Source organism: Phoenix dactylifera, chromosome 4 (genome assembly GCF_051530095.1).
Source record: "Phoenix dactylifera cultivar Ajwa chromosome 4, Ajwa_hap1_PhDact_Kaust_v1.1, whole genome shotgun sequence".
Taxonomy (NCBI): Eukaryota; Viridiplantae; Streptophyta; class Magnoliopsida; order Arecales; family Arecaceae; genus Phoenix; species Phoenix dactylifera.
Genome location: NC_143193.1, coordinates 48,517,416 through 48,541,102, shown reverse-complemented (window position 1 = coordinate 48,541,102; position 23,687 = coordinate 48,517,416). Strand labels below are relative to the sequence as shown.

Genomic DNA, 23,687 nt, shown 5'->3' with positions numbered 1-23,687 from the left:
TGACAGGTACGGATACACCCAATAAAGTCAAAAAATAGGATACCTCGGAGTGTCAAGGGCAACTTCCCATCTCTAGTCCACAAGGTGCCTCCGGAGTGACAAGCTACATACGCAACCACCCAATCCGCAGCACCATTGGCTTCACGATAAATATGCTTGGTCTGAAAGGCTCCACTATCACTCACCATAGCCCAAATGTCACGGAGCAATGGATGGTCACAGCCGTTACCCTTTGGACCCCCCCGGATCCAATTGATAACGGTGGCTGTATCATCCTCCAAGATGATGGACCTGGCCTGTAACACGCACCGGGCATGACGAAGACCCGCCCAGGCAGCTATCAACTCGGCACACGGAACCGAAGTGTCAAATAACTTATTACCCCCAGCAGCCACAACCATGGCAGACGGGTCCCGAATAACAAAACCCGCACCTCCCCTCGTGCCACCATCCAGAACTGACCCATCAAAGTTGACCTTGAGAAAACTCGGGCTTTAAAGCTACATAATTTGGATTGGAATCGTGCATGTTTCACATTCATTGGCTATTATTAACATGTGTAGAATTTCACCTCTTGAGTAAATAAATATATCCACATCTAACTGTAGTCTGTTGATCTGTGTCCTTGGTGTATGCAAGAGAACAAGTCTGATGGCTTTCTAATCTACAGTAGGATTGGACATGGCCATAGCTGCATCTTGCACAACATTAAACCTCGCCTGATATGCTGCTGAGTTCCTCTTTAAAATCAAACCCACCTGTATTCAATTTTTCATGTTGTGGACTGGCTAGCATTCATAGCGTCTCATCCATGGCAATCTTCTTGGGTTTCCTTTTGCGAACCATCCATCGACCACCTGCTGCTGATGGAGCTTAGCAAGCTTTGGTTCGGTACACCAGTTTTGAGTTCCATGCCATTCAGCCTGCAACCAGAGTAACAGCATCTATATCCATATGATTTGGGTTGTTCCTATTCCTTTGCATGTGCCAACTAAAGGAGGTTTTCTGAAAATAAATTTTGAATTTTGAATGAACATTCGGAGGCCATTAAAAGGGGTCAAACATGGGCACCGAAAACACATCCATTGCAGCCTTCTTCCTCACCCGCCTCCTCCTCCTCTTCTTCTCCATTTTAGATAGGGTTTTTAGGGTGAATATCTAGAAGATTCAAGATCAGATCTGAGTCCTCTACTTTCCTTACAAACCTCATCTCTATCTGCTTCAAGACGATTGATCAAGAGTTGATTGAATCCCGGCGGGCAGATTTCAGCTTTCAAGTGTTCTACAGCTGCTAGCACTGTTGCGGAAGAAGATCCTTCAGGACTTCGCGTGTACTTCTCGTAGAGGTCATTCGTGTGCGTGGCTGCGAAGTCAAGAATCAGATTCACAACTTTCATCCATTATAAAAGGTATTAATCTAGCATTAATCATTTATTATGGTGTCAAGTTCTAGGTCCGATTCCCCGAGGTTTTATCCTCCTTTGGGGCTCCTTACGGAGATATCTCCAGAATCCATTCGATGGATATTCGGAGATTAATTGGAAAAGAGTTCTTAAGTTTCAGATCTGATAGTTAATCATGCATAAAAGTTTTAGCATAATTGTTTAAACGATTCCGGCATAATCCTATGTGTTCTTAATGTGCTGATTTCTAGATTTGATCTTGTAAGCATGCATGAATTAAATTGTTTGATTCATTTTTCCGCTGTATTTTTGAAACTTTAAAAGAACTACGTGTGGCTTGATTCCCCTTGTGAAGGGGTACGTAGGCAACCCGATCAGATTCAGCCATGGTTTTCAAAAAAAAAAAAAAATTCAGCATGCTAAACACCGAAGAACCTAGGATTTCTTTCAATGGCCACAGCCGTTACCCCTTGGACCCCTCTGGATCCAACTGATAATGGTGGCTGAATTATCCTCCAGGATGATGGACTTGGCCTGTAACACGCACTGGGCATGGCGAAGGCCCGCCCAGGCAGCTATCAACTCCGCACACGGAACCGAAGTGTCAAATAACTTATTACCCCCAGCAGCCATAATCTTGGCAGACAGGTCCCGAATAACAAAATCCGCACCTCCCTTCGTACCACCATCCAGGACTGACCCACTAAAGTTGACCTTGAGGAAACTCGGATTTTAAAGCCACATAATTTGGATTGGAATCGTGCATGTTTCATGATGAGAGCACAAAAGTGCGTTATACACGTTGCTTAAATTAATTTTATTGCTAACAAATAATGATAAAAGGGCTGCATTAATTTTATATTTTATTTGGCACAGATTATCGTAAATCAGAGTTTAATGTGCATTTGGTTGACTTCAAGCCTGATTACACTGGAATAGAATTGAACCTGGTCAAGCACACTTGCACCCGAGGGACACATGGCAGCCATCCGGAGGCAGCACAAGATGGATCCACTAAGGGTCTAATTTCATCATTCGGAAGGATCCAAAAGCCCGCAATGGATCTGTGATTTGATCTCCCGCAACCCTCATCCAGATCCGCGATCAAGGCCCTCATCTCTCGCCCGTTTAAGAAGCTTCCCAGCCACCCCGTCTTCATTGCATTCCAGCCCGTGACCAGCGTCCGCCCGAGCCAGCGATCAGCGCCTCCTCCCAGCAGCCCTCCACCTCTTCCGTGACCTCCTCCCGCGATCACTCCCCAGCATCCGGACGTTTTCCATTTCCACGGTTGAAGCGCATCCCGACTTCATCCACACGTCCCAGCAACCCATTTCAGCTTACTGTCCAGCGAGTCCATGATTACCGCCCAGTCATCCGGATTTCAACTCCATCAGCGCCTCCCAGCAGCCCGTGACCAGCTCCCGTGCACAATCCCAGCGGCCGTCCGGAAGAGATCACGCGCCTCCCAGCTTCCTCCTTCCGCGTGCGCCTCCTTCCAGCTCCGCATCAGTCCTCCCAAGCATCCGCCTCCTCCACAGCGGTTCACGATCATCTCCCGGACCTCCACAGCTCCCGCGAGCCCGCGATCACCGCCCGGCCGTCCGCCTCCGCCCGCAATCACCTCCACAGCTTCCTCTCGTCAATCCCGTGGCGACCTCCAATGTTCACGGATCTACCTTCCGAGATCCTGCACCCGCTTCCCCTCCACTCCATGCTCCGGCAATCTATAAGAAGGGGTGGAGGAAGAACAAGAAGGGGAGCTCTCATTCGAAAAAAAAATAGAGAGGAGCCGGGCTGCTGCAGTAGTAAGAAAAAGAGAAAAAAATAGAAAGAAACAGGGGATGCCCTGTTTCTGTTATTAAAAAAAGAAAAAAAAAAAGAGTGAGAAAGAGAGAGGAAGATGGAGGGCTGATATCCTAGGTGATGGGTGAAGGGAGATCATTTGGTATACCAAACTCATGATGTAAATTCTAATCCTTTGCTTTATACGATTTATCTTTTGATTATGCCATGATTCTTATATGTTGAAAATTCTTTTATGATTTATGCTTATTGACACATGTCTTCCTCGATTATTTGATTCATCGTTGACGTTATAAGGCACGTTGAATGCTTAACAAAAGAATTCATGTTATCAAGAACATACTCCATAATTAAATTTTCTGCTTATAATTCTTAAAGAAAACAAAAGAATCATAGAATTTATCGCATGAATTTGATATTATCAAAGGAGATTCTGGATCCCTGCACCATCTTAATCTATCCTAACTTCGATTCTCTACTTATTGATTTATTTTCTATTTGCAAAACATCATATTAATCCACAAGTTTATTGTATTAATTAAATCTGAAATTACGCTAATAATCCATATTTCGTTCTCTGAGGAATCGACCTCGGACTCCCGAGTTATATTACTTGTGCGATTCTCCTACACTTGGGAGAACAGTTTTATTTTAGCACCAAGTTTTATTTTAGCGCCGTTGCCGGGGAACGGCTGAGTTATTAGTATAATTTTAGATTTAATTTTTACCTTAGTAGTTAGTATTTTTCTTTTGAAAAAAAAAATTGCATCTTTACTACTATTTTTAATTCCCTGCACAGTTTGCATCAAACTCTGATATCATAGAAATTAGCCGTCTGATTTGACTCAAATTTGGTCAGCTAGCAAGACACATTGTTAGATAATCTGAACGGTCTGATTGACATTCTGACATTTTTAAGACCATCAGATTAATACGAAACCTTGCTGCTTTCTACTTTAAATTTTCTGCATTTATTTTTTTAGAATCAGAATTTTATTGTTATCATATCTCATTAACCCTTGTTGCTAATTAAAAATTTAAGAAAAAAAAACTTTAAGAAAAGATCAAGGGTGATTATTCAAAAATAAAAAAAAAGAAAAAAAAACCTAAAATTTCAAATTTCAAATTTCAAATTTCAAATTTCAGACTTCAACTCATACAATTTTAAAAAAAAATAAATAATTAATTTGCTTGATCACCTATTCAATGAAATTTAATGTCATGTCATAAAATATTAAAAAAAAATCTCTTGATTGTTGCATATAGTATAAGGCATCAGCATAAAATATTCTAAGGGCTGAACCTATTTAAAAAGATAAAGGTCGGGATTTCATCACTCGTCCTTAGCCCAAAAATCACCCCAGTGCATAAATATCCTAAGCTTAACTAAAATCAACTAGACGTTGGCCCCTAAGGACATTCGAGCTCAATAGGACGAAGACCATCGAAAGTTGCACCAATTTCGCTCTGTGGCTTAGTTGATGTCTAGGCAAGCTTTGTCCCTATAAGGGAGACAGTTCATCTGTTCGAGGCAAGTGGGTTTTAAGTGGGACCTTTGCGAATGCATCGTGACCCCTCCACTTACCTGAGAGCTTACCTGGTCAACTCGGTTCATTAGACCGTATTGGAGGCTTAGGTGCTCTCTTCAAACCAGTTAGGAGCTGTCTAGAAATTTAAGAAAAACATTAGAAATTGAGGTGTAATGTTTTGTTGCATGTTTGATTGTGAATAGGATTTTTGTTTTAGGATGTCGTTTTAGGGTCTCTTTAGTTGGTACTTATATTTATTTTTTTTTAAAAATAAAAAAAAAGAGAGAGGGAAATATTTTGCATGCTAAAGTGGAATAGGGACGATACCGGTCGATTAAGTCGTACAACTTTAGATCATCTCTTAGGACACATTCCTGAAATTCCTTCGCAATATCTCACACCTTGTGAGATGGCTGATCTAAATGAAGATGCGGGAAGTCACCACAATCGAGAACGAGAACCCCATGTTATGACTCTAAGACAATACCTACAACCGGCTAGGACTAGTCAGCCTTCATGCATAATTTTTCCTAATAATGTAGGACATTTTGACATCAAACCAGGGGTAATCCAATTGCTGCCCAAGTTTCATGGGTTAGAGTCCGAAAGTACGTATCTTCATTTAAAGGATTTTGAAGAATTGAGCATTACATTTAGAGTGCCAAATATCACCGAGGATATCCTCAAGTTGACATTGTTTCCTTTCTCTCTAAAGGATAAGGCCAAAACATGGCTAAACTCTTTGCGACCTAGATCAATAAGAAATTGGCAAGATATGCAGAGAGAATTTTTAAAGAAGTTCTTCCCCACACAAAGGACCAACTTTTTGAAAAGACATATCAGCAATTTCCAACAAAAAGATAATGAAACATTTTATGAATGTTGGAAAAGATTTAAAGACCTTCTTCTCTCATGCCCTCATCACGGATTCGAAACTTGGAGAACCATTAGCTTCTTTTATGAAGGTTTATCTCCACAGTTGAAACAGTTTGTAGAGACCATGTGCAATGGTAGATTCTTAGAAAAACAACCTGATGAGGCATGGGAGTATTTGGATTCCCTTGCTGAGACTGCCCAACTTTGGGATAACGGGGATAGAAATAACAAGTCTTTGCCTAAGCCCACTAGCTCTGTACAGGGAGGCCTTTACAACCTCAGAGCTGAGGATGATCTTCATGCTAAAATGGCAGCCCTCACTAGGAAGGTAGAAGAAATTGAGCTTAGGAAGGTTGAGCCTGTCAAGACAATAGAGCTTAGAAATGAGTGTTGTGGTATCTGCGATATGTCGGGTCATACCACTACAGATTGTCCCACCATACCGGCATTCAAAGATGTCTTGCACGATCAAGCAAATGCGATGAACTCCTACCAAAAGCCTTATAACGATCCATACTCGAATACCTATAACCCTGGTTGGAAGAATCATCCAAATTTTAGGTGGAGAAACGATCACTCTCAACAGTCACACCATTCAGCTCCTCCACCTACACATCCTACTTATGCACCATCACCTTCTCAAAAGCCAAATATCGAGGATACCTTGCAATCCATACAAACTTTTCTACAAGGTCAAGCTAATATCAATGCTCAAAATACTCGAAATTTTGAAGACATAAGGAACTAATTGTCAATGTTGACTACCGTCCTAAGTACCCAAGAGAAGGGTAAGCTTCCAGCTCAACCCCAACCTAACCCACAAGTGCACGGTAGTAATAATACGGCTCCTTCTAGTTCGCATACAGAACATGCAAAGAGCATCATGACTTTGCGTAATGGAAAAGTCATTGATCAAACCGTCCAATTGAGACCGCAAGTCACTTCTAATTCTGATGCTCCCAAAGTCGATGAAAGGGACAAAGAAGAAGTTGAGGTCCCAACTTCTACTAAGAAAGTTGAATGTCCTTTTCCTCCACCTTTTCCACAACGGTTAAAGCCGTTGCAAAAGCTCGAACCTAATTCTGAAATTCTTGAGCTTTTTAAACAAGTAAAGATCAACATACCTCTTCTTGATGCAATCAAACAAGTACCCTCATATGCCAAATTTTTGAAGGACTTGTGTACTGTTAAGCGCCGATTAAATGTTAAGAAGAAGGCATTTTTAACTGAAAATGTGAGTGCTATTTTGCAGCACAACATTCTCCCTAAATATAAAGATCCAGGTTGCCCAACCATCTCATGCATCATAGGCGACTTTAGGATAGAGCGAGCATTGTTAGATTTAGGGGCGAGTGTGAATTTGTTGCCATATTCTGTATATGAGCAACTTGGTTTAGGTGAGTTGAAGCCAACCTCCGTCACTTTGCAATTAGCTGACAGGTCAGTTAAAATTCCAAGGGGAATTATCGAGGATGTATTAGTCCAAGTAGACAAGTTCTACTTTCCTGTCGATTTTATTGTATTGGACACACATCTGGCTTCGAACTCACAGTCTCAGATTCCGGTCATTTTAGGACGCCCATTCCTTGCAACTTCTAATGCATTGATTAATTGTAGGAATGGCGTCATGAAGCTTTCTTTTGGTAACATGACCTTAGAACTGAACATTTTTAATGTGTGCAAACAACCTAATGATCCCGAAGAGAGTAAGAAGGTTGATTGGGTTGAAACTATCGCGGAGGAATATTTGTTAGCTGAAGTATTTAACGATCCATCCGGCGATAGTTTAATTGATTGGTGTTCTAATGGCACCAATAAAGATGATTTGTTGGTCAAACCTAGTATGAATTTTTCGAACACCATGATGATCAATGGGTGGAGACCAAAAGAAGGAGAATTTGAGAGATTGTCGCCTCGAGAGGTGAAAATAGAACCATCCCATGAGCAAGCACCCAAGCTTGAATTGAAACCCTTACCAAAGGAACTTAATTATGCTTTTCTTATACTCGAAGATACTTTTCCTGTAATCATCTCGTCTGGACTTGATCATACCCAAGAAAAAAAATTAATTGATGTTTTAAAGAATCATAAAGGAGCCTTAGGGTGGTCTATTGCCGATTTGAAGGGAATTAGCCCCTTAATTTGCACGCACCGGATATATTTGGAGGACAATGCCAAAACCACAAGGCAAATGCAACGAAGGTTAAATCCTACAATGAGAGATGTGGTTAAGGCAGAAGTCCTCAAGTTGCTTGACGTGGGTATTATTTACCCAATTTCCGACAGCAAGTGGGTAAGCCCTACTCAAGTCGTTCCTAAGAAATCGGGTTTGACGGTAGTAAAAAATGAACAAGGTGAACTAGTTCCAACTCGTGTCCTGACGAGTTGGCGCATGTGTGTTGACTACCGAAAGCTGAATTTGGTCACACGAAAGGATCACTTTCCTCTACCCTTCCTAGACCAAGTATTGGAGAGGGTTGCAGGGCATGATTTCTATTGTTTTCTCGATGGCTATTCGGGATATTATCAAATTAAAATTTCACCGGAAGATCAAGAGAAGACTACCTTCACTTGTCCTTTTGGCACATTTGCTTTCCGACGAATGCTATTCGGATTGTGTAATGCACCTGCAACATTCCAAAGATGCATGCTCAGCATCTTTGAAGACATGAATGAGAAATTTTTGGAAGTGTTCATGGACGACTTCTCCATTTTTGGCGACACATTTGATGATTGCCTGTCACATTTACAAGCTGTCTTAGCTCGATGTATGGAAAAGAATTTGATACTGAATTGGGAGAAATGCCACTTCATGGTGTCAAAGGAAATTGTCTTAGGACATATTGTTTCATCGAAGGGCATGGAAGTAGATAGAGCTAAGACTGATTTAATTGCTAAGCTACCTGCACCCAAGACGGTTAGAGATGTTAGATCATTTTTGGGTCACGCCGGATTTTATAGGAGGTTCATCAAGGACTTTAGTGTCATATCTCGACCATTATGTAATCTCCTATCCCTTGATACACCGTTCAATTGGACTGAAACCTGTCAGGAGGCATTCGAAAAGTTGAAATCTATGCTTAGCACTGCACCCATCGTGCGACCACCCGATTGGTCATTATCTTTTGAGATTATGTGCGACGCTAGCAACTATGCAATAGGAGCTGTCCTAGAACAACGCAAGGATAATAAGCCATATGTCATTTACTATGCAAGCAAAACCTTAAACGATGCTCAAATGAATTACACCACCACCGAGAAGGAATTGCTTGCAGTAGTATTTGCCTTAGATAAATTTCGCTCTTATATCCTTGGTGCTCCTATTGTTATCTTCACGGACCATGCGGCACTAAAATATTTGTTGGATAAGAAAGAGGCCAAACCACGCTTAATACGATGGATACTTCTACTCCAAGAATTTGACATCACTATCAAAGATAAAAAAGGAGTAGAGAATGTGGTTGCTGACCATTTATCACGATTAGTTTTTCATGATTCAGTGCCACAGTTTTCCATCAAGGACTCATTCCCTGAAGAGCAGTTGTTTGCACTTTCTAGTATACCATGGTATGCAGATATTGTAAATTTTCTTGTTACTAGCCGGATGCCGGAGCATTGGGGGTCGACAGATAGAAAAATTTTCTTGCGCAAAGTAAAGAATTATTACTATGATGAACCCTATTTGTTTAAATATTGCAATGATCAAATCTTTAGACGATGCATACCGGATCATGATATACAAAGCGTACTTTCTTTCTGCCACACTGATGCTTGCGGTGGACACTTTGCCTCTAAGAAAACTGTTGCAAAAGTTTTGCAATGTGGTTTCTATTGGCCCACTATGTTCAAAGATGCCCACGAGTTCTGCAAGACATGTGATCCATGTCAACGTATTGGAAGTCTAACTCGTAGGCAAATGATGCCTCTTCAACCCATTACTATTATCGAAATTTTCGATTGTTGGGGTATCGATTTTATGGGCCCATTCCCACCGTCTTTTGGATATGAGTACATTTTAGTCGGTGTCGAATATGTGTCCAAATGGGTAGAAGCTGTTGCTTGTAAGACCAATGATCACAAACCCGTCCTGAAGTTTTTAAAAGAAAATATTTTTTCACGATTTGGGATGCCTAAGGTCATAATTAGTGATGGTGGAAAACACTTTTGTAATAAGCCTTTTGAGACATTATTAAAAAAGTATGGTGTCACCCACAAAGTTGCTACCCCATATCACCCGCAAACTAGTGGCCAAGTAGAATTAGCCAATAGGGAGATCAAGCGTATTTTAGAGAAAACGGTGAACCCATCACGAAAGGATTGGTCCTTGAAACTATCAGATGCATTATGGGCTTACCGTACTGCATACAAAACCATTCTTGGCATGTCTCCCTACCGGCTAGTCTACGGAAAAGCGTGTCATTTGTCCGTAGAAATAGAACATAAATCGTATTGGGCAATTAGAAAATTGAATTTTGATTTACAAGATGCCGGTCTAGCTAGAAAATTGCAATTAAACGAGCTTAACGAGATTCGCAGAGATGCTTATGATAATGCTAAGATTTGTAAAGAACGAATGAAGATCTTACATGATAAATCAATTTTGAAAAAAACTTTTGAACCTTTGCAAAAAGTACTTTTATACGACTCCCGCTTACATCTGTTTCTTGGTAAGTTACGATCAAGGTGGACAGGTCCTTTCATTGTAAAAACTGTTTTTCCACATGGGGCGATAGAGATTGAGAATCCACGAGATGGTAGAATTTTTAAGGTAAATGGACACAGGTTAAAACCTTTTCTTGAGAATTTTTCAGATGAAGAGGACTCCTTTTTCTTAGGGGAGCCTTCTTATGACTAAAACATGATGGCAAAGGTATGTATATATTATTTAGAATTAAATTTTCTTTTATTTCTATTTTTCTTCTTATTTTGTAGGTCTTATTTTCTAGATATCAACAGCTCAAGGTATTCCTCTTCTCTCCAATATTATTTTCTCTACTGTCTCTCATATATAGTTTTCTTAATCTATTGCATTGAGGACAATGCAATGTCTAAGTTGGGGGAAGAAAAATATTTTGCAAAAAAAAAAAAAAATGCTTTTGCATTTGATTTATTCTTTTACTTTCTTTTCTAAGCAAATGCACATGTATTTTCATATTGAGTTTGTGCAACTATTACGGCAAGGAACACATGCATATTATGATTGATCAGAGACCTATTATTAGATCCCCGCACATGTACTTAATGATTATAGGAAGGCCTCAGGAGTTCATATTTGTTTAATGCATTATTATTAAGCCGTATCTGTAAAAGAAGTACGAGTATCCTTGTCCGTACTATAAGGTTCATGATTTGGTTTTCACATAAAGATAGAGGTTGAATACCCTGGCTAGATCACCTAAGTGCCTTATGTTCCGACCTTGGTTGACCTATAGTCACGATGCAGTCACGTTATATGGTTCAGTTTACCTCCTTTTTTTATCGCAAAAAAAAAAAAGAAAAAAAAAGATGACAAGTCTGACCTCGTGGCGTAATCTGGTTCGAGTAATTAAGCCCGAGGGGTGTTTCACCTAATGCCTTGAGCCAACTGGATCAGGAGTCATTGGCCGAAAACTCGTTACATGGATCTTACTAGAGCCTAAGGGGGTTGGACTATTGTAATCGTCATATTTGTTTAAAAATAAAAATAAGCATGAATAAGGTTGGTTGGACTGAACCCAGTGACATGTGGTAATGGCTGGTTTGACTCAATTAACTTGGAACTCTGTGTACTTTGGATATTTAGTTGGATTGATAGCTCCTTCTTTTTATGCGAACCATTCTTGACAATTTTAGACAACATGAGATATTCCAAAAATTTGATGGATCAGGCCCTAATAAACTGTAGTAAACACTTGTGAACTTGAGTAGTACACCTAAAATTCAAGCGGTACCATATTGTGGTGGAGGTATTAGTACTCTGAGAAAGTCATATTATTTTATGCACACTACACTTTCATATTTCCCCTTGCTTTGATAGTTGCCATGCTTGAAAATATATATTAATTACATGGGTATTAGCTTAGAATTTAGGACCGCATGTCATATCATTCATGATGTTTGTGGGTAACATCCCTGAAAACCCTCACGAGACAACACTCGTCCACTAGAGTAACCTAGGGGTTTAACGGCTTGTTGCACATGCTAAGTGCAATCGTGATGCCCTACGAAAGTGGGTACGTATCTTAGTTTTGTGTCTTTAGCTTCAATAAAAAGTCATAGGTTAGACCACATCTTTTGTGTTCTCATTATTGTTTGCTCGTTAATTACTAGAGACTAGCAATAAGCTAGTTGGGGGGTATGATGAGAGCACAAAAGTGCGTTATACACGTTGCTTAAATTAATTTTATTGCTAACAAATAATGATAAAAGGGCTGCATTAATTTTATATTTTATTTGGCACAGATTATCGTAAATCAGAGTTTAATGTGCATTTGGTTGACTTCAAGCCTGATTACACTGGAATAGAATTGAACCTGGTCAAGCACACTTGCACCCGAGGGACACATGGCAGCCATCCGGAGGCAGCACAAGATGGATCCACTAAGGGTCTAATTTCATCATCCGGAAGGATCCAAAAGCCCACAATGGATCTGTGATTTGATCTCCCGCAACCCTCATCCAGATCCCGCGATCAAGGCCCTCATCTCTCGCCCGTTTAAGAAGCTTCCCAGCCACCCCGTCTTCATTGCATTCCAGCCCGTGACCAGCGTCCGCCCGAGCCAGCGATCAGCGCCTCCTCCCAGCAGCCCTCCACCTCTTCCGTGACCTCCTCCCGCGATCACTCCCCAGCATCCGGACGTTTTCCATTTCCACGGTTGAAGCGCATCCCGACTTCATCCACGCGTCCCAGCAACCCATTTCAGCTTACCGTCCAGCGAGTCCACGATTACCGCCCAGTCATCCGGATTTCAACTCCATCAGCGCCTCCCAGCAGCCCGTGACCAGCTCCCGTGCGCAATCCCAGCGGCCGTCCGGAAGAGATCACGCGCCTCCCAGCTTCCTCCTTCCGCGTGCGCCTCCTTCCAGCTCCGCATCAGTCCTCCCAAGCATCCGCCTCCTCCACAGCGGTTCACGATCATCTCCCGGACCTCCACAGCTCCCGCGAGCCCGCGATCACCGCCCGGCCGTCCGCCTCCGCCCGCAATCACCTCCACAGCTTCCTCCCGTCAATCCCGTGGCGACCTCCAACGTTCACGGATCTACCTTCCGAGATCCTGCACCCGCTTCCCCTCCACTCCATGCTCCGGCAATCTATAAGAAGGGGTGGAGGAAGAACAAGAAGGGGAGCTCTCATTCGAAAAAAAAACAGAGAGGAGCCGGGCTGCTGCAGTAGTAAGAAAAAGAGAAAAAAATAGAAAGAAACAGGGGATGCCCTGTTTCTGTTATTAAAAAAAAAAAAAAAAGAGTGAGAAAGAGAGAGGAAGATGGAGGGCTGATATCCTAGATGATGGGTGAAGGGAGATCATTTGGTATACCAAACTCATGATGTAAATTCTAATCCTTTGCTTTATACGATTTATCTTTTGATTATGCCATGATTCTTATATGTTGAAAATTCTTTTATGATTTATGCTTATTGATACATGTCTTCCTCGATTATTTGATTCATCGTTGACGTTATAAGGCACGTTGAATGCTTAACAAAAGAATTCATGTTATCAAGAACATACTCCATAATTAAATTTTCTGCTTATAATTCTTAAAGAAAACAAAAGAATCATAGAATTTATCGCATGAATTTGATATTATCAAAGGAGATTTTGGATCCCTGCACCATCTTAATCTATCCTAACTTCGATTCTCTACTTATTGATTTATTTTCTATTTGCAAAACATCATATTAATCCACAAGTTTATTGTATTAATTAAATCTGAAATTACGCTAATAATCCATATTTCGTTCCCTGAGGAATCGACCTCGGACTCCCGAGTTATATTACTTGTGCGATTCTCCTGCACTTGGGAGAACAGTTTTATTTTAGCACCATTTCACATTCATTGGCTATTATTAACATGTGTAGAATTTCACCTCTTGAGTAAATAAATATATCCACATCTAACTGTAGGCTGTTGATCTGTGTCCTTGGTGTATGCAAGGGAACAAGTCTGATGGCTTTCTAATCTACAGTAGGATTGGACATGGCCATAGCTGCATCTTGCACAACATTAAACCTCGCCTGATATGCTGCTGAGTTCCTCTTTAAAATCAAACCCACCTGTATTCAATTTTTCATGTTGTGGACTGGCTAGCATTCATAGCGTCTCATCCATGGCAATCTTCTTGGGTTTCCTTTTGCGAACCATCCATCGACCACCTGCTGCTGATGGAGCTTAGCAAGCTTTGGTTCGGTACACCAGTTTTGAGTTCCATGCCATTCAGCCTGCAACCCGAGTAACAGCATCTATATCCATAAGAAGATAAAGTAGATATCGCATATGAAAATGGTGGGGTAGACGGCGGCGATAACCTTGAGGCGACGAGTGAAAGCTATCATTTTGAGGGAGGACCAATCCCCAACGTAATGATTGTTGCAAGCCTCAGAATTCCCAGCCTCCATTCCTTCACATGTTTGAGGGTGGCTGCTACTCTTTTCTGCGCCTCCGAGTTGCCGACCTCTCATTCCATGACCTTGTCCATTTCTCATGTCGGCATGTGGCAAGCAAAAGCTCCTGACGAAGGAACTGGCCATGTGTCTATGGCTGTCCATGGCTTTCCAGGTGGCTTTGGCACCAGGTTTTGGCACGTATGTGAGGTTCTCCGGCTGAGGTTGCAATGCTTCACCATCTCAGTAACTTCAGCAGGAGAGTTCTTAATTAAGAAGTTACATTGTACTCTGATGAGTTAAAAATATGCATGCATTTCATCACCTGCACCTGTCATTGCTGGAATTTCTCGTAAGGCAAGTGCTATGGAGGTGTTGAATGTGCAAGAGGCTTAACTAGTCTAGATCACACTGCTTCACCATTTTAATCACCTCCATACGGACTGATGATAATGTCACATTAGACATGCATGCCTATTTGAAATTTTATTCACTCTTCTGAAATATAGAGGACTTCGCCTCAGCTGAAATGGAGTTAGGTCTATTCTAGTTCGTCGACTCTATTATTATTCCCTTCCATTTGTATGTGGAGGAGTTGATGCTAGTGCTTATGGAGAAAAATATTGAGACAAGGATTTAATGATGATCAGTGGTATCTAATGCTTAAACTGGTCTGACTCTGGTGCTTAGTTGTACCAGGAATCCATTTTCTGGATCCTATTTATTCTGATTGTCATAGTTGGGGGGCACATTCTTCTCACTGTACTAGAGATGGTGATCTCAAGTTCCTTGATGTTTCCAAGTCTTGAACAATTGTTCAATCGGAGAAAGGTGGGGGCTTGTCTCCCTTTTCCCTTGGCCATCTTCAGCAAAAGGGCTGAGATAGTCTTCCTCGGTTAACGGGCATTTGGAGGCGAAGAATTCAGTGCCTTATTCCTCCCTTTGTCCCAGTATTCTAGATCTTGTCTAGCAAACACGAGTAAGTCCTGTTCCAAGCCTTATTCCAACCTTATTTCTCAACCAAAAACAGTTTGACAATGCATTTGGTTCAGATGAAATCAAGATTAAGTCCTGGAATAAGTCATATATTCCTTCCAGACAGGTTTTGGAAAACAGGAATAAAGGAGGAATAGTTATTCGAGTCGAATCTGCTTATTCCTGGAATAACTATTCCAAGGTGGCAGGCATAACATTATTCATGGAATAATGTCCTCATTAATTCCTGCTTCTTTGTTTTAGATGGACATATATATCCTCAGCCAACAAATTATTTCAGCTAAGAAAAAAAAAAAACTGTTCGAGGATGAATTATTTAGCTAGGAAAACAAAAACTGTTTGAGAGCAATAAGCCAATAACTTTCAATATTCCAACTCTGAGACAAGCACACAACATTTATCCTAAAGAGAGCCACAATCATAATTAGTGTGGCTAAGCAGGCCACCTCCAAGGAAAACAACCAGAATGGCAAGACATACCAGCTTCTTTACCCATGACGATGCCACGACCACCGATCCTGTAAGATAAGACTGTGCCGATAACCTCATTACCCTCAGCCTCCTTTCATTCACATATTTACTCATTGCTCTTCCGATTCTCCTGCACAGCTCTCGATCACTAATTGCACCCTCCGGACCCATTGGCATCTCTTGCGACAAGCATCTAGCAAGCACAATTGCGTCTTCTAAGCCGGCACTGCCTCCTTGGCCGAGGAATGGGCCCATAACATGCATTGCATCCCCTGCGACTGTCATGGTGCCTTGCCAGAAGTTTGCAAAGAGCAAGTGCCATGGAGCTCGATACCAAATATGTGTCAGGCTCAATGAACTGCTGTCGCAATGCTTCACCATTTCAATGATCTCGGGGGGAAATTCTCTTATTGTCTCCAACGTAAATTCTTTGATGAGCTCAGGAACCTTCCGTACATCTGAATCTGATGGAAACTCTCAAGAAGTTAGCTCACCCCTAGATTGAGCAATGACAGGGTTCACAACATATTTATCTTTAGTGAGACTAGTATTACCTTGAGAAGGGGACAGCCGACCGACAAACCAAGAAACTAACTTTTCATCAACTGGGAGCCTTCCCAACAAGACACCATCACCTCTCAGCCGGATAAAATGGCTGTCAAAGCTGTGACCATCTGAATAGCTAGTAAAACCTCGCACAGCAGATATTGGAAAAACCTTTGGGGCCTGTAATCCTAATGATTTTGCAACGACTGAATTTGATCCATCACAACCAATTAGAACCTGAAGCAGCATGTTCGAGTAAAATTGATAGGGATAATTATCAGTTGGCTTTTTCCATGAACATGTTACACTTCTAAATTTGCTGTGATATCATAAGCTCGAATGGTTTCTACCATGACAACTAAATTGTGTGCTGGGATCAATTAGAGCACCCTGCCAGTAAGATGTGAGTTAATGTAATGGTTTCATAAACATTGGATCAAACCATTTTCAGATTTGATTTTCATGTATGATAATTCATTATTATCTATACTATTTTTTAATGCCATCTTTGGAGTTGGATTATGAAAAATTGTGCAGATAACTACTCTTCTTGTAATATTTATGATTTACTAGTTTAAAAATACTTAAGAAAAAAGTTAAAAGTTAAGGAAAATATTGACATCAAAGGTGTCCCTAGCTGATTCAAGAGAATTACCAAACCCATTATGGACAGCTCAAGTCCTTGGGTAAGTTAGCACAGGGTTTTAGAGTTAGTTTCGCCACATCCAAGCTAATTATGTATTAAAATTTCTAAAGGCTATAGCCCATTGGGTAAGTTTCGCCACATCCGAACTAATTATGTATCAAAATTTCTAAAGGCTATAACTTTCTAGTACGACGTCTGTTTTTTCCTTTTCTTTTATTGAAATTGGAAAACTTTTCGATATTACGAGGATGCAATTACCCTCGAGGGGCTTGTCACACAGCGGTAATGTGCGGTATGACGATGTTTAGGTCTCAGAAACAGATTAATCAAAGTGAAACATTTCTTTCGAGCAAGACTTTGACTAGGCATAATCCTCCAATTTGGCAGGAATCAGATAACACGATAGGAGACAAAGTTAATATAGAAGTAGATATCTAACTCCAGGAAGATTTTAGTTTCTCTGTGATTTTTCTACCAGAAAATATTTTATAAAACTTTTAACCTCTTTCAACTAGAAGAGAAATCTGATCAGAATTTAGGGTCTCGAATCTTATGAGTATAATAGAAACATTGCAACTCATTTTTTATCATATTAATGAAAGCAAAAAGGTCTAGAACCCTAATATCGGCACCCTATTATTTTATTATTATTTTTGTTGCAAAATTCGAGTTGAGTGGATTGAAGTTGATTTCTTCTCTCTTCAATCAATTCACCTTCTCTAGCCTTAAGTAGTAATTTGGTGGAGAGATTCTTATATTTCAATTCATTAATATAGAGTAGTAACAAATTGATAAAAATACATCATTCATAATTTTCTTTTTCTTCTTTTTTTGTTGAGAAAAGTTCATCAAAAAAGTTGAAGAGATTTGTTGATCAGTGTTATTGCACAGACCACCAATAATGAAACCAAGCATTGAATAGCAAAATTATAGGAGTGTAGGAAAAATGGTATTTGAGTTAGAAAGAAATGAAGGGGAAATAAGTTTATTTCATAGAATTAAGTAATCATGAAATAAATAAAATAGGAAACAAGAAAAATAGAAAACTTGTTGTGGATGTAACATCACCTTAGCTTTAATGGTAGCACCATCATTAGTATATAGAACAGGAAAGGAAGTGATGGGATCTGATTCAACTGCTACAATTTGGCACCCAAAACAAACTGATTGCGTAGGCAAATTCTTAGCCAAGGTTTCAATCAAATCACTCCTTTTCAAGCATCTCAATTCTTCTTTCCTAGTAACAAAAAGAACTAAAATGTGTGATTAGAGGCAGCTTGTGTGCGACTCTCATTAGATTATTGATGTCTAAGAATATGAACAAGAATTTCATCATTCTCTAGGTAACTTGCAAGATAATTAAGAACAATAGTATGATTTGCCACTTCTTAATACATCCATCAAAGCTACCATTACGCCCCAAACCTGCCACCTGCTAGGCACATGACATAACCATGGTCCTGTGAAATATACAAAGCCTCAAACCTATTCAAAAACCGAATAATAATGGATAAAACCTACACACTATTTTAAAAAAGTAAAATTTATTGTGGCTCTAATATAAAAACAATTTGGTCCTCTAATATAAATTAAACATATTAGCCATAAAGTCAAAATGTACAATGTCCAATATCAAATCCACATCTAACCATGAAACAAAATTTTAGTTGAATCACTAAGGTTCCACATTTCAAGACAACTAATGAAATCTAAAAACTTTACTAATCCATCATGCAGGCAACCTGCGGCCCACAATTCCTCTAATTGTCCTGCTCCTCTAAAATACATTAAAGGAAATGATGTGAGCTCAATATCTCAGCAAGTATCCCACTACACATACGCACCAGATATCCAGAATGAAATAATAAATACAAATATAGCTACTATACACATAAAGAGGCATAGAAAATTCATTGGCCGTAAAGTTGGTTGTATATATTATTCATAATAAATGAACACAATGTGAATTCATCCAGTTGTAAACTATACAAAACTCACAATTTGAGACATGGATCCAAAGCAACAAAAATATCAAATTTTACAATAGGAGAATAAATAAATTTCTAGGTTTGGACTAATCCATGGTCACACTTACACCCCGTGACTGGGTATCAAAAGTATCATCCTTACACTCTTTGATGATGGGGTATCCATAGTGTCATACTTAAGCCCTGTGACGGGGTATCAATAGTGTCATGCTTAAGCCCCATGACTGGGTATCAAATGTGTCACAGTTATGCTCCATGAGATGTCATGCTTATGCCCCATGACTGGGTATCAGTAGTGTCATGCTCATGCCCTGTGATTGGGTATCAATAAAACATGGTCAGTCCTATTCTTGATTTCAATCCATTCACATAATTACAACCATATCTAGAACCACAACCGAGCATAATCTAGGCACATGTACAACCAAGTTTCATAAATTTATGGAAGACAATATTCTGGTTCAATAGTCACTCTCTTTCACAAATACAATCAACCTATGACCATATCATATGCAATTCTCATTTAAAATAAGCATTTTTATCCACATATAGAGATGACTATATTTAATTTCTATACCTCACAAGACTGAATTCATGGTTCAATGACAAGGAGTACAATTTCCAATATACATCTAACACAAAGTTTCATATAAAGCAAGTAAGAAAGCATGTGAGTGGAATACTTTACTATATGCTACCCTGCACTCTATTAAGTTGCGCAAATCAACTCAATAACATACAATAATTAGAAGCCTGAGCAAATGTCAAGACCCCAAACTAGCCTTCTCCTTGCCAAATGGTTGCTTACCTCTGTGAAAGAGAAGGGAATGCATGGGTCTTCATGCACTCGGATAGAAGAAGAAAAGAAAGAGAGGGGAAATGCTTCTCGGTCACATACAAGAGTGGAAGGGATTTTCTATGAGGTGAGTTCATGCAAGGGTTAGAAAAGGGGCATGCTTGACTTCAAGAAGGAAAAGGAAAACAGGAAAGGTGGAAGTCATGGTTTCCCCTTTATTAGCTTTTTGGGTCATCTTCTTTGGAGGCTACTTGTGTAGATTTTTGTTTTGAAGTATCGGTGATCAACTTTATCATATCTATGATATGACTGATCATGGAAGTTTGAAAGGGAGTTTATGACCTATGAAGTATATAAGCTTCTAGTTTTCTTGTGATAGATTGATATAGCATTAACTAACAGCTCCTTAGCACTTTAAGATGCTAAAGATGAGGAACTATTTTGTTACAGTTTTATATAACTATCATTTTTCATCTCAAAACTGATGGTAGTTACCAAAATCATTTATGTACTAGAGTGGTGGGTGAGGACCATAGCTAAATAACAACAAAAACAACAAAAAAATGGTACATGCATTATATACTCTCCATTTACCGCATTTTCTCCTTTTAGTTCCAGGCTGCTTAAAGTTTACTACCATAAAACTAGAGCGAAACTCTTTTTTACTCCCTTCTCTTTTATTTGGTCAATAGGTCGATAAACTTGGAGCTCATATATAATACCATTTTTTATTTCCCTCGAAGATGGGAGGCCGGGCCTAATTTCTATAAGACTATATCCACAAACCATCAGCAATTAAAAAAGTCATCAAACTTTTCTAAGTAAAACCTGTGCAAACTTGAATATTTATCAAGTGTTAATAAGGTGTTTTTACATGGTAACATGCCAAACATATTTGCAGACCCATTCAAAGTCATCGTAAACATGGACACTATTTGAAGTCAATGTTGACGGGCATACTTTTGCAAGAATGTGTGGAGAACTCTGATTATTCTTCCCTCCATTCTCACAAAATTATAACATATATCAACCACAGTACTACTTCAAGCATTAGGTGTTAAACAAAAACTTCTTGGATATACCTGCATGAAGTTACTTGCAACTTGTTCTTGTGGAGCCACATATCTCGTATCCTGAATAAAGTTTGCAAAATAAGACTTAATGCTATCAGTATTTTGATGGTTATATGCAAAAAAAAGAAAAAAGAAAACTGAAAAAGGAACCTATGTCTAAAATGTTGATGATCATACTATATTAAGAAAAGTGTTTGTGGGTCTTTTGGGTGTGCTTGCCCAGAGATGAAATTTATTTGATTCATAATGGAAACTTTATGATATAACACTCATCAATATGAGTTATCATGGAAAGAAAATATGCATATAACTGATCTTAATGTTCTCTTCCTCATCCAAATCCCATATCCAATGACATCTTCTAGCTCCCCAAATTCTTTCTCTCACTATCCGAACTATCCACTCTCTATCAACCAAAATTATTTCTCTTTTATCTTCTTCTCCCCCTCTAATAACCTTATCAACTCCAATCTGTATCTCTGATTTTAAACCTTCTATTTTATATTATACTTATTTAATATTATTGATTATCTTTGTTGTGCATTCCAACCTTTACTTGAATCATAATACTTATTGGTTATTGTCTTATCTAATTTTGTTTACCACACATGCATTCTGCCATCTGCTAGTTACAATAAAAGTATATGCAATATAATGCCCTTCTTGTGTGATGGGCAGTAAGGTGACTCAAAGAAATGAAAATAGAAAAGAACCTCGGTCTCGAGAAAACACAGAAACATACTCTGTTAGAGGGATAGCTTTTCTCCGTAGTTCCGTACCAAGCCCAAGTTGGTCAAGTGCACGCCAACCATTGATGTAAACACCGATTGCTGCCCCTGCAGCTCGCAGGGTGTCAGATTTCTCTAAAACAAGGCTATTTATTCCTTTCCTGCATAGTTTTGCATGAAAAATTAGATATTAATTTTGATTCTTCTAACCAGTTAAATTAACAAAATCCTAGGAATTCCATTATCAGTGTAGAAAATTTATCTGGACATGATGATGGGTAGTTATATATTTTTTGGCCTCTTTCTTTCTTCTCATGTGAGAACTCAAAGAATACCTTCCGACTAGCATTTTTAGGTGAGGTCCTAGGTTGGAAGAAATGATATCAGAGCGAACTCGGATCATAGCCTATGTGGACTAGGAAACACTGCAGGACGGGTTAATGAAGGCTGACCATGAGCCTATCGTGATGCTTATGATTAGATTTGAATGGATTTGAACTCTTAGCCTAACGAGGACGTCAGGGCTTGGTTGTGACATCTCATATATCATATCAATAGTGTTCTAAAGGGAAAACCAGATTCTTAAGGAATATATAGCATGAAATGGGCGAGTGTTCATCTTTTTATAGTACCATAGCCATAATTTTACACAAGCAATGCAATTATCGGATAGACATGAACGAGGTGAGCATTTAAGGTACCAGGATAAAAAACACCAATAAGTCTACCTGCTAATCAACAAATTAAACTACAGATTGAGAGAACTAGCAGCAATCTTCTTCTCTTAGAGAAAAAGGTAGGACCCAACCCATATCTCACCAAGCAAATTGATATCCATGTCTGATTTTAGGGAACTAATTATAAAGGAGAGCAAGTCCTTCGAGATGGATCAAGGTCTGATAACATCGGATCAAAAGAAGAGGAGTCGCCAGAAATTGTCATTATATGGAGGTGCTTGCATACACTCAAAACTAAGATGCAGTACTATATCAATGAATCTTCAAGAGAGTGAAACGCTGCAGCGAGAATCTTTTGGTTTCCAGAAGTAGGGCTTAATACATCATGTGGGACTTCTATTCCGTGCAAAGATCACGGTAAGCGATTAGAAATAAGGTGGAATAATCTTTAAAAACGAGGCCTTTAGAGTTTAGAACAAGAAACTTGTACCTGTGAAGAGCCAAGGCAGTGGCAAGACCACAGATTCCTCCACCCACTATAACAATGTCATGATGCTCCTCCTTTGAGCCCATCTTCCCTTCTACTTCTCTTCACCCTCCTCCATGTAATGGTAAGCTGCAAGGCATATACATGGCTTCCACCACCGGCCTTGCGACTTCGTCATAAAAATTATATATATATATAAAGACTCAGTTGTAGGTAGTCAAATATTATATCCTTTTGGCTAAAAAATAATATATATGCTACCAGAGTAAGAGGCTTTTTTTTTCGCTGTCCTTGAATCAATGTTCGATCCACCAGTCGGATAGAATGGAAGGCCTTTTTTTCGCTCTCCAGCCAAAAACATTGAATCACCAGAGTAAAATACTTGTCTACTTGACGTCAGCGCTAACGTGTCGTATTTGGACTTCAATGGCTTGCAGAATCTGACTTGAAAAATATTATTTTAGTTTATTTATAGCTGAGGCCACAGCTGTTTCACACGATGCCACACTATAGTATCAATATTGTATATATTTTGTTTAAACATATCAAACATTAGTACATCATCTGTACTGAATATCTTCCACCGAACCGGAGAAATGTGCTTAAGAAAGTCCTTTGCAACAAGAGAAAATCTGTGGCTCCACGTCCCAAAATGTTTCTTTTCTTTCAAAAGGTATCATCCCTTCCTTTCTTACAATCAACTCTGATAATGGGATACTTGATACCAGACTCCATATGGAGCGGTCTTTGTTGTCAGAGATTATAGAAGGAATCAGGATGGCCGGGTACCAGAGAGTGCGGAAAGGACTGATCTATGCTATCAAAATTCATTATATATATCAGGTTATTGGATAATGTAGATTTCTAAAAATAATTATTGAAAAAAAGTAAGACAATGATCAGATTACAATTATTATTTAAATTTCTTTTGTTATTTTATAATAAGGCGCCACGGAATTTGTTATAAGATGTGCTTTGAGATTCTTATTCTTAGAGACGTGTCATATAACAGAGGGTAATTTTGTCTCGGACAGAAAGCGCATGAGTTTTACCAAAGGCATTCATGGAGCGGCAACATACAACGCC

At 39.5% G+C, this 23,687-nt stretch overlaps 1 protein-coding gene and 1 non-coding gene across 4 annotated transcripts in view; both read right to left on the bottom strand.

The window, feature by feature from the left end:
* LOC103704863 (monooxygenase 1-like) overlaps positions 1 to 22,811 on the bottom strand; it is a 43,560-nt gene extending 20,749 nt beyond the window's left edge. The window contains exons 1-8 of one of the 3 annotated variants that reach the window (XM_088720288.2): positions 22,605 to 22,811; positions 21,452 to 21,598; positions 20,719 to 20,769; positions 17,921 to 18,089; positions 16,215 to 16,443; positions 15,670 to 16,124; positions 14,119 to 14,412; positions 8,812 to 14,031 (exon numbers count right to left, since the gene is read on the bottom strand). In XM_088720288.2, coding sequence (XP_088576414.2) covers positions 13,897 to 14,031; positions 14,119 to 14,412; positions 15,670 to 16,124; positions 16,215 to 16,443; positions 17,921 to 18,089; positions 20,719 to 20,769; positions 21,452 to 21,598; positions 22,605 to 22,687 — 1,563 coding nt within the window. In that variant the 5' untranslated portion in view covers positions 22,688 to 22,811 and the 3' untranslated portion in view covers positions 8,812 to 13,896. Of the gene's footprint in view, positions 1 to 8,811; positions 14,032 to 14,118; positions 14,413 to 15,669; positions 16,125 to 16,214; positions 16,444 to 17,920; positions 18,090 to 20,718; positions 20,770 to 21,451; positions 21,599 to 22,604 lie in introns of those variants that run through there. The other 2 variants (XM_088720289.2, XM_039133604.3) reach the window with 2 other exon arrangements.
* Positions 5,557 to 5,665, bottom strand: LOC120113195 (small nucleolar RNA R71). Its single transcript, XR_005514998.2, has one exon. It is a non-coding gene; the product is annotated as a small nucleolar RNA R71 (small nucleolar RNA).
* Positions 22,812 to 23,687: the final 876 nt, after the last annotated feature.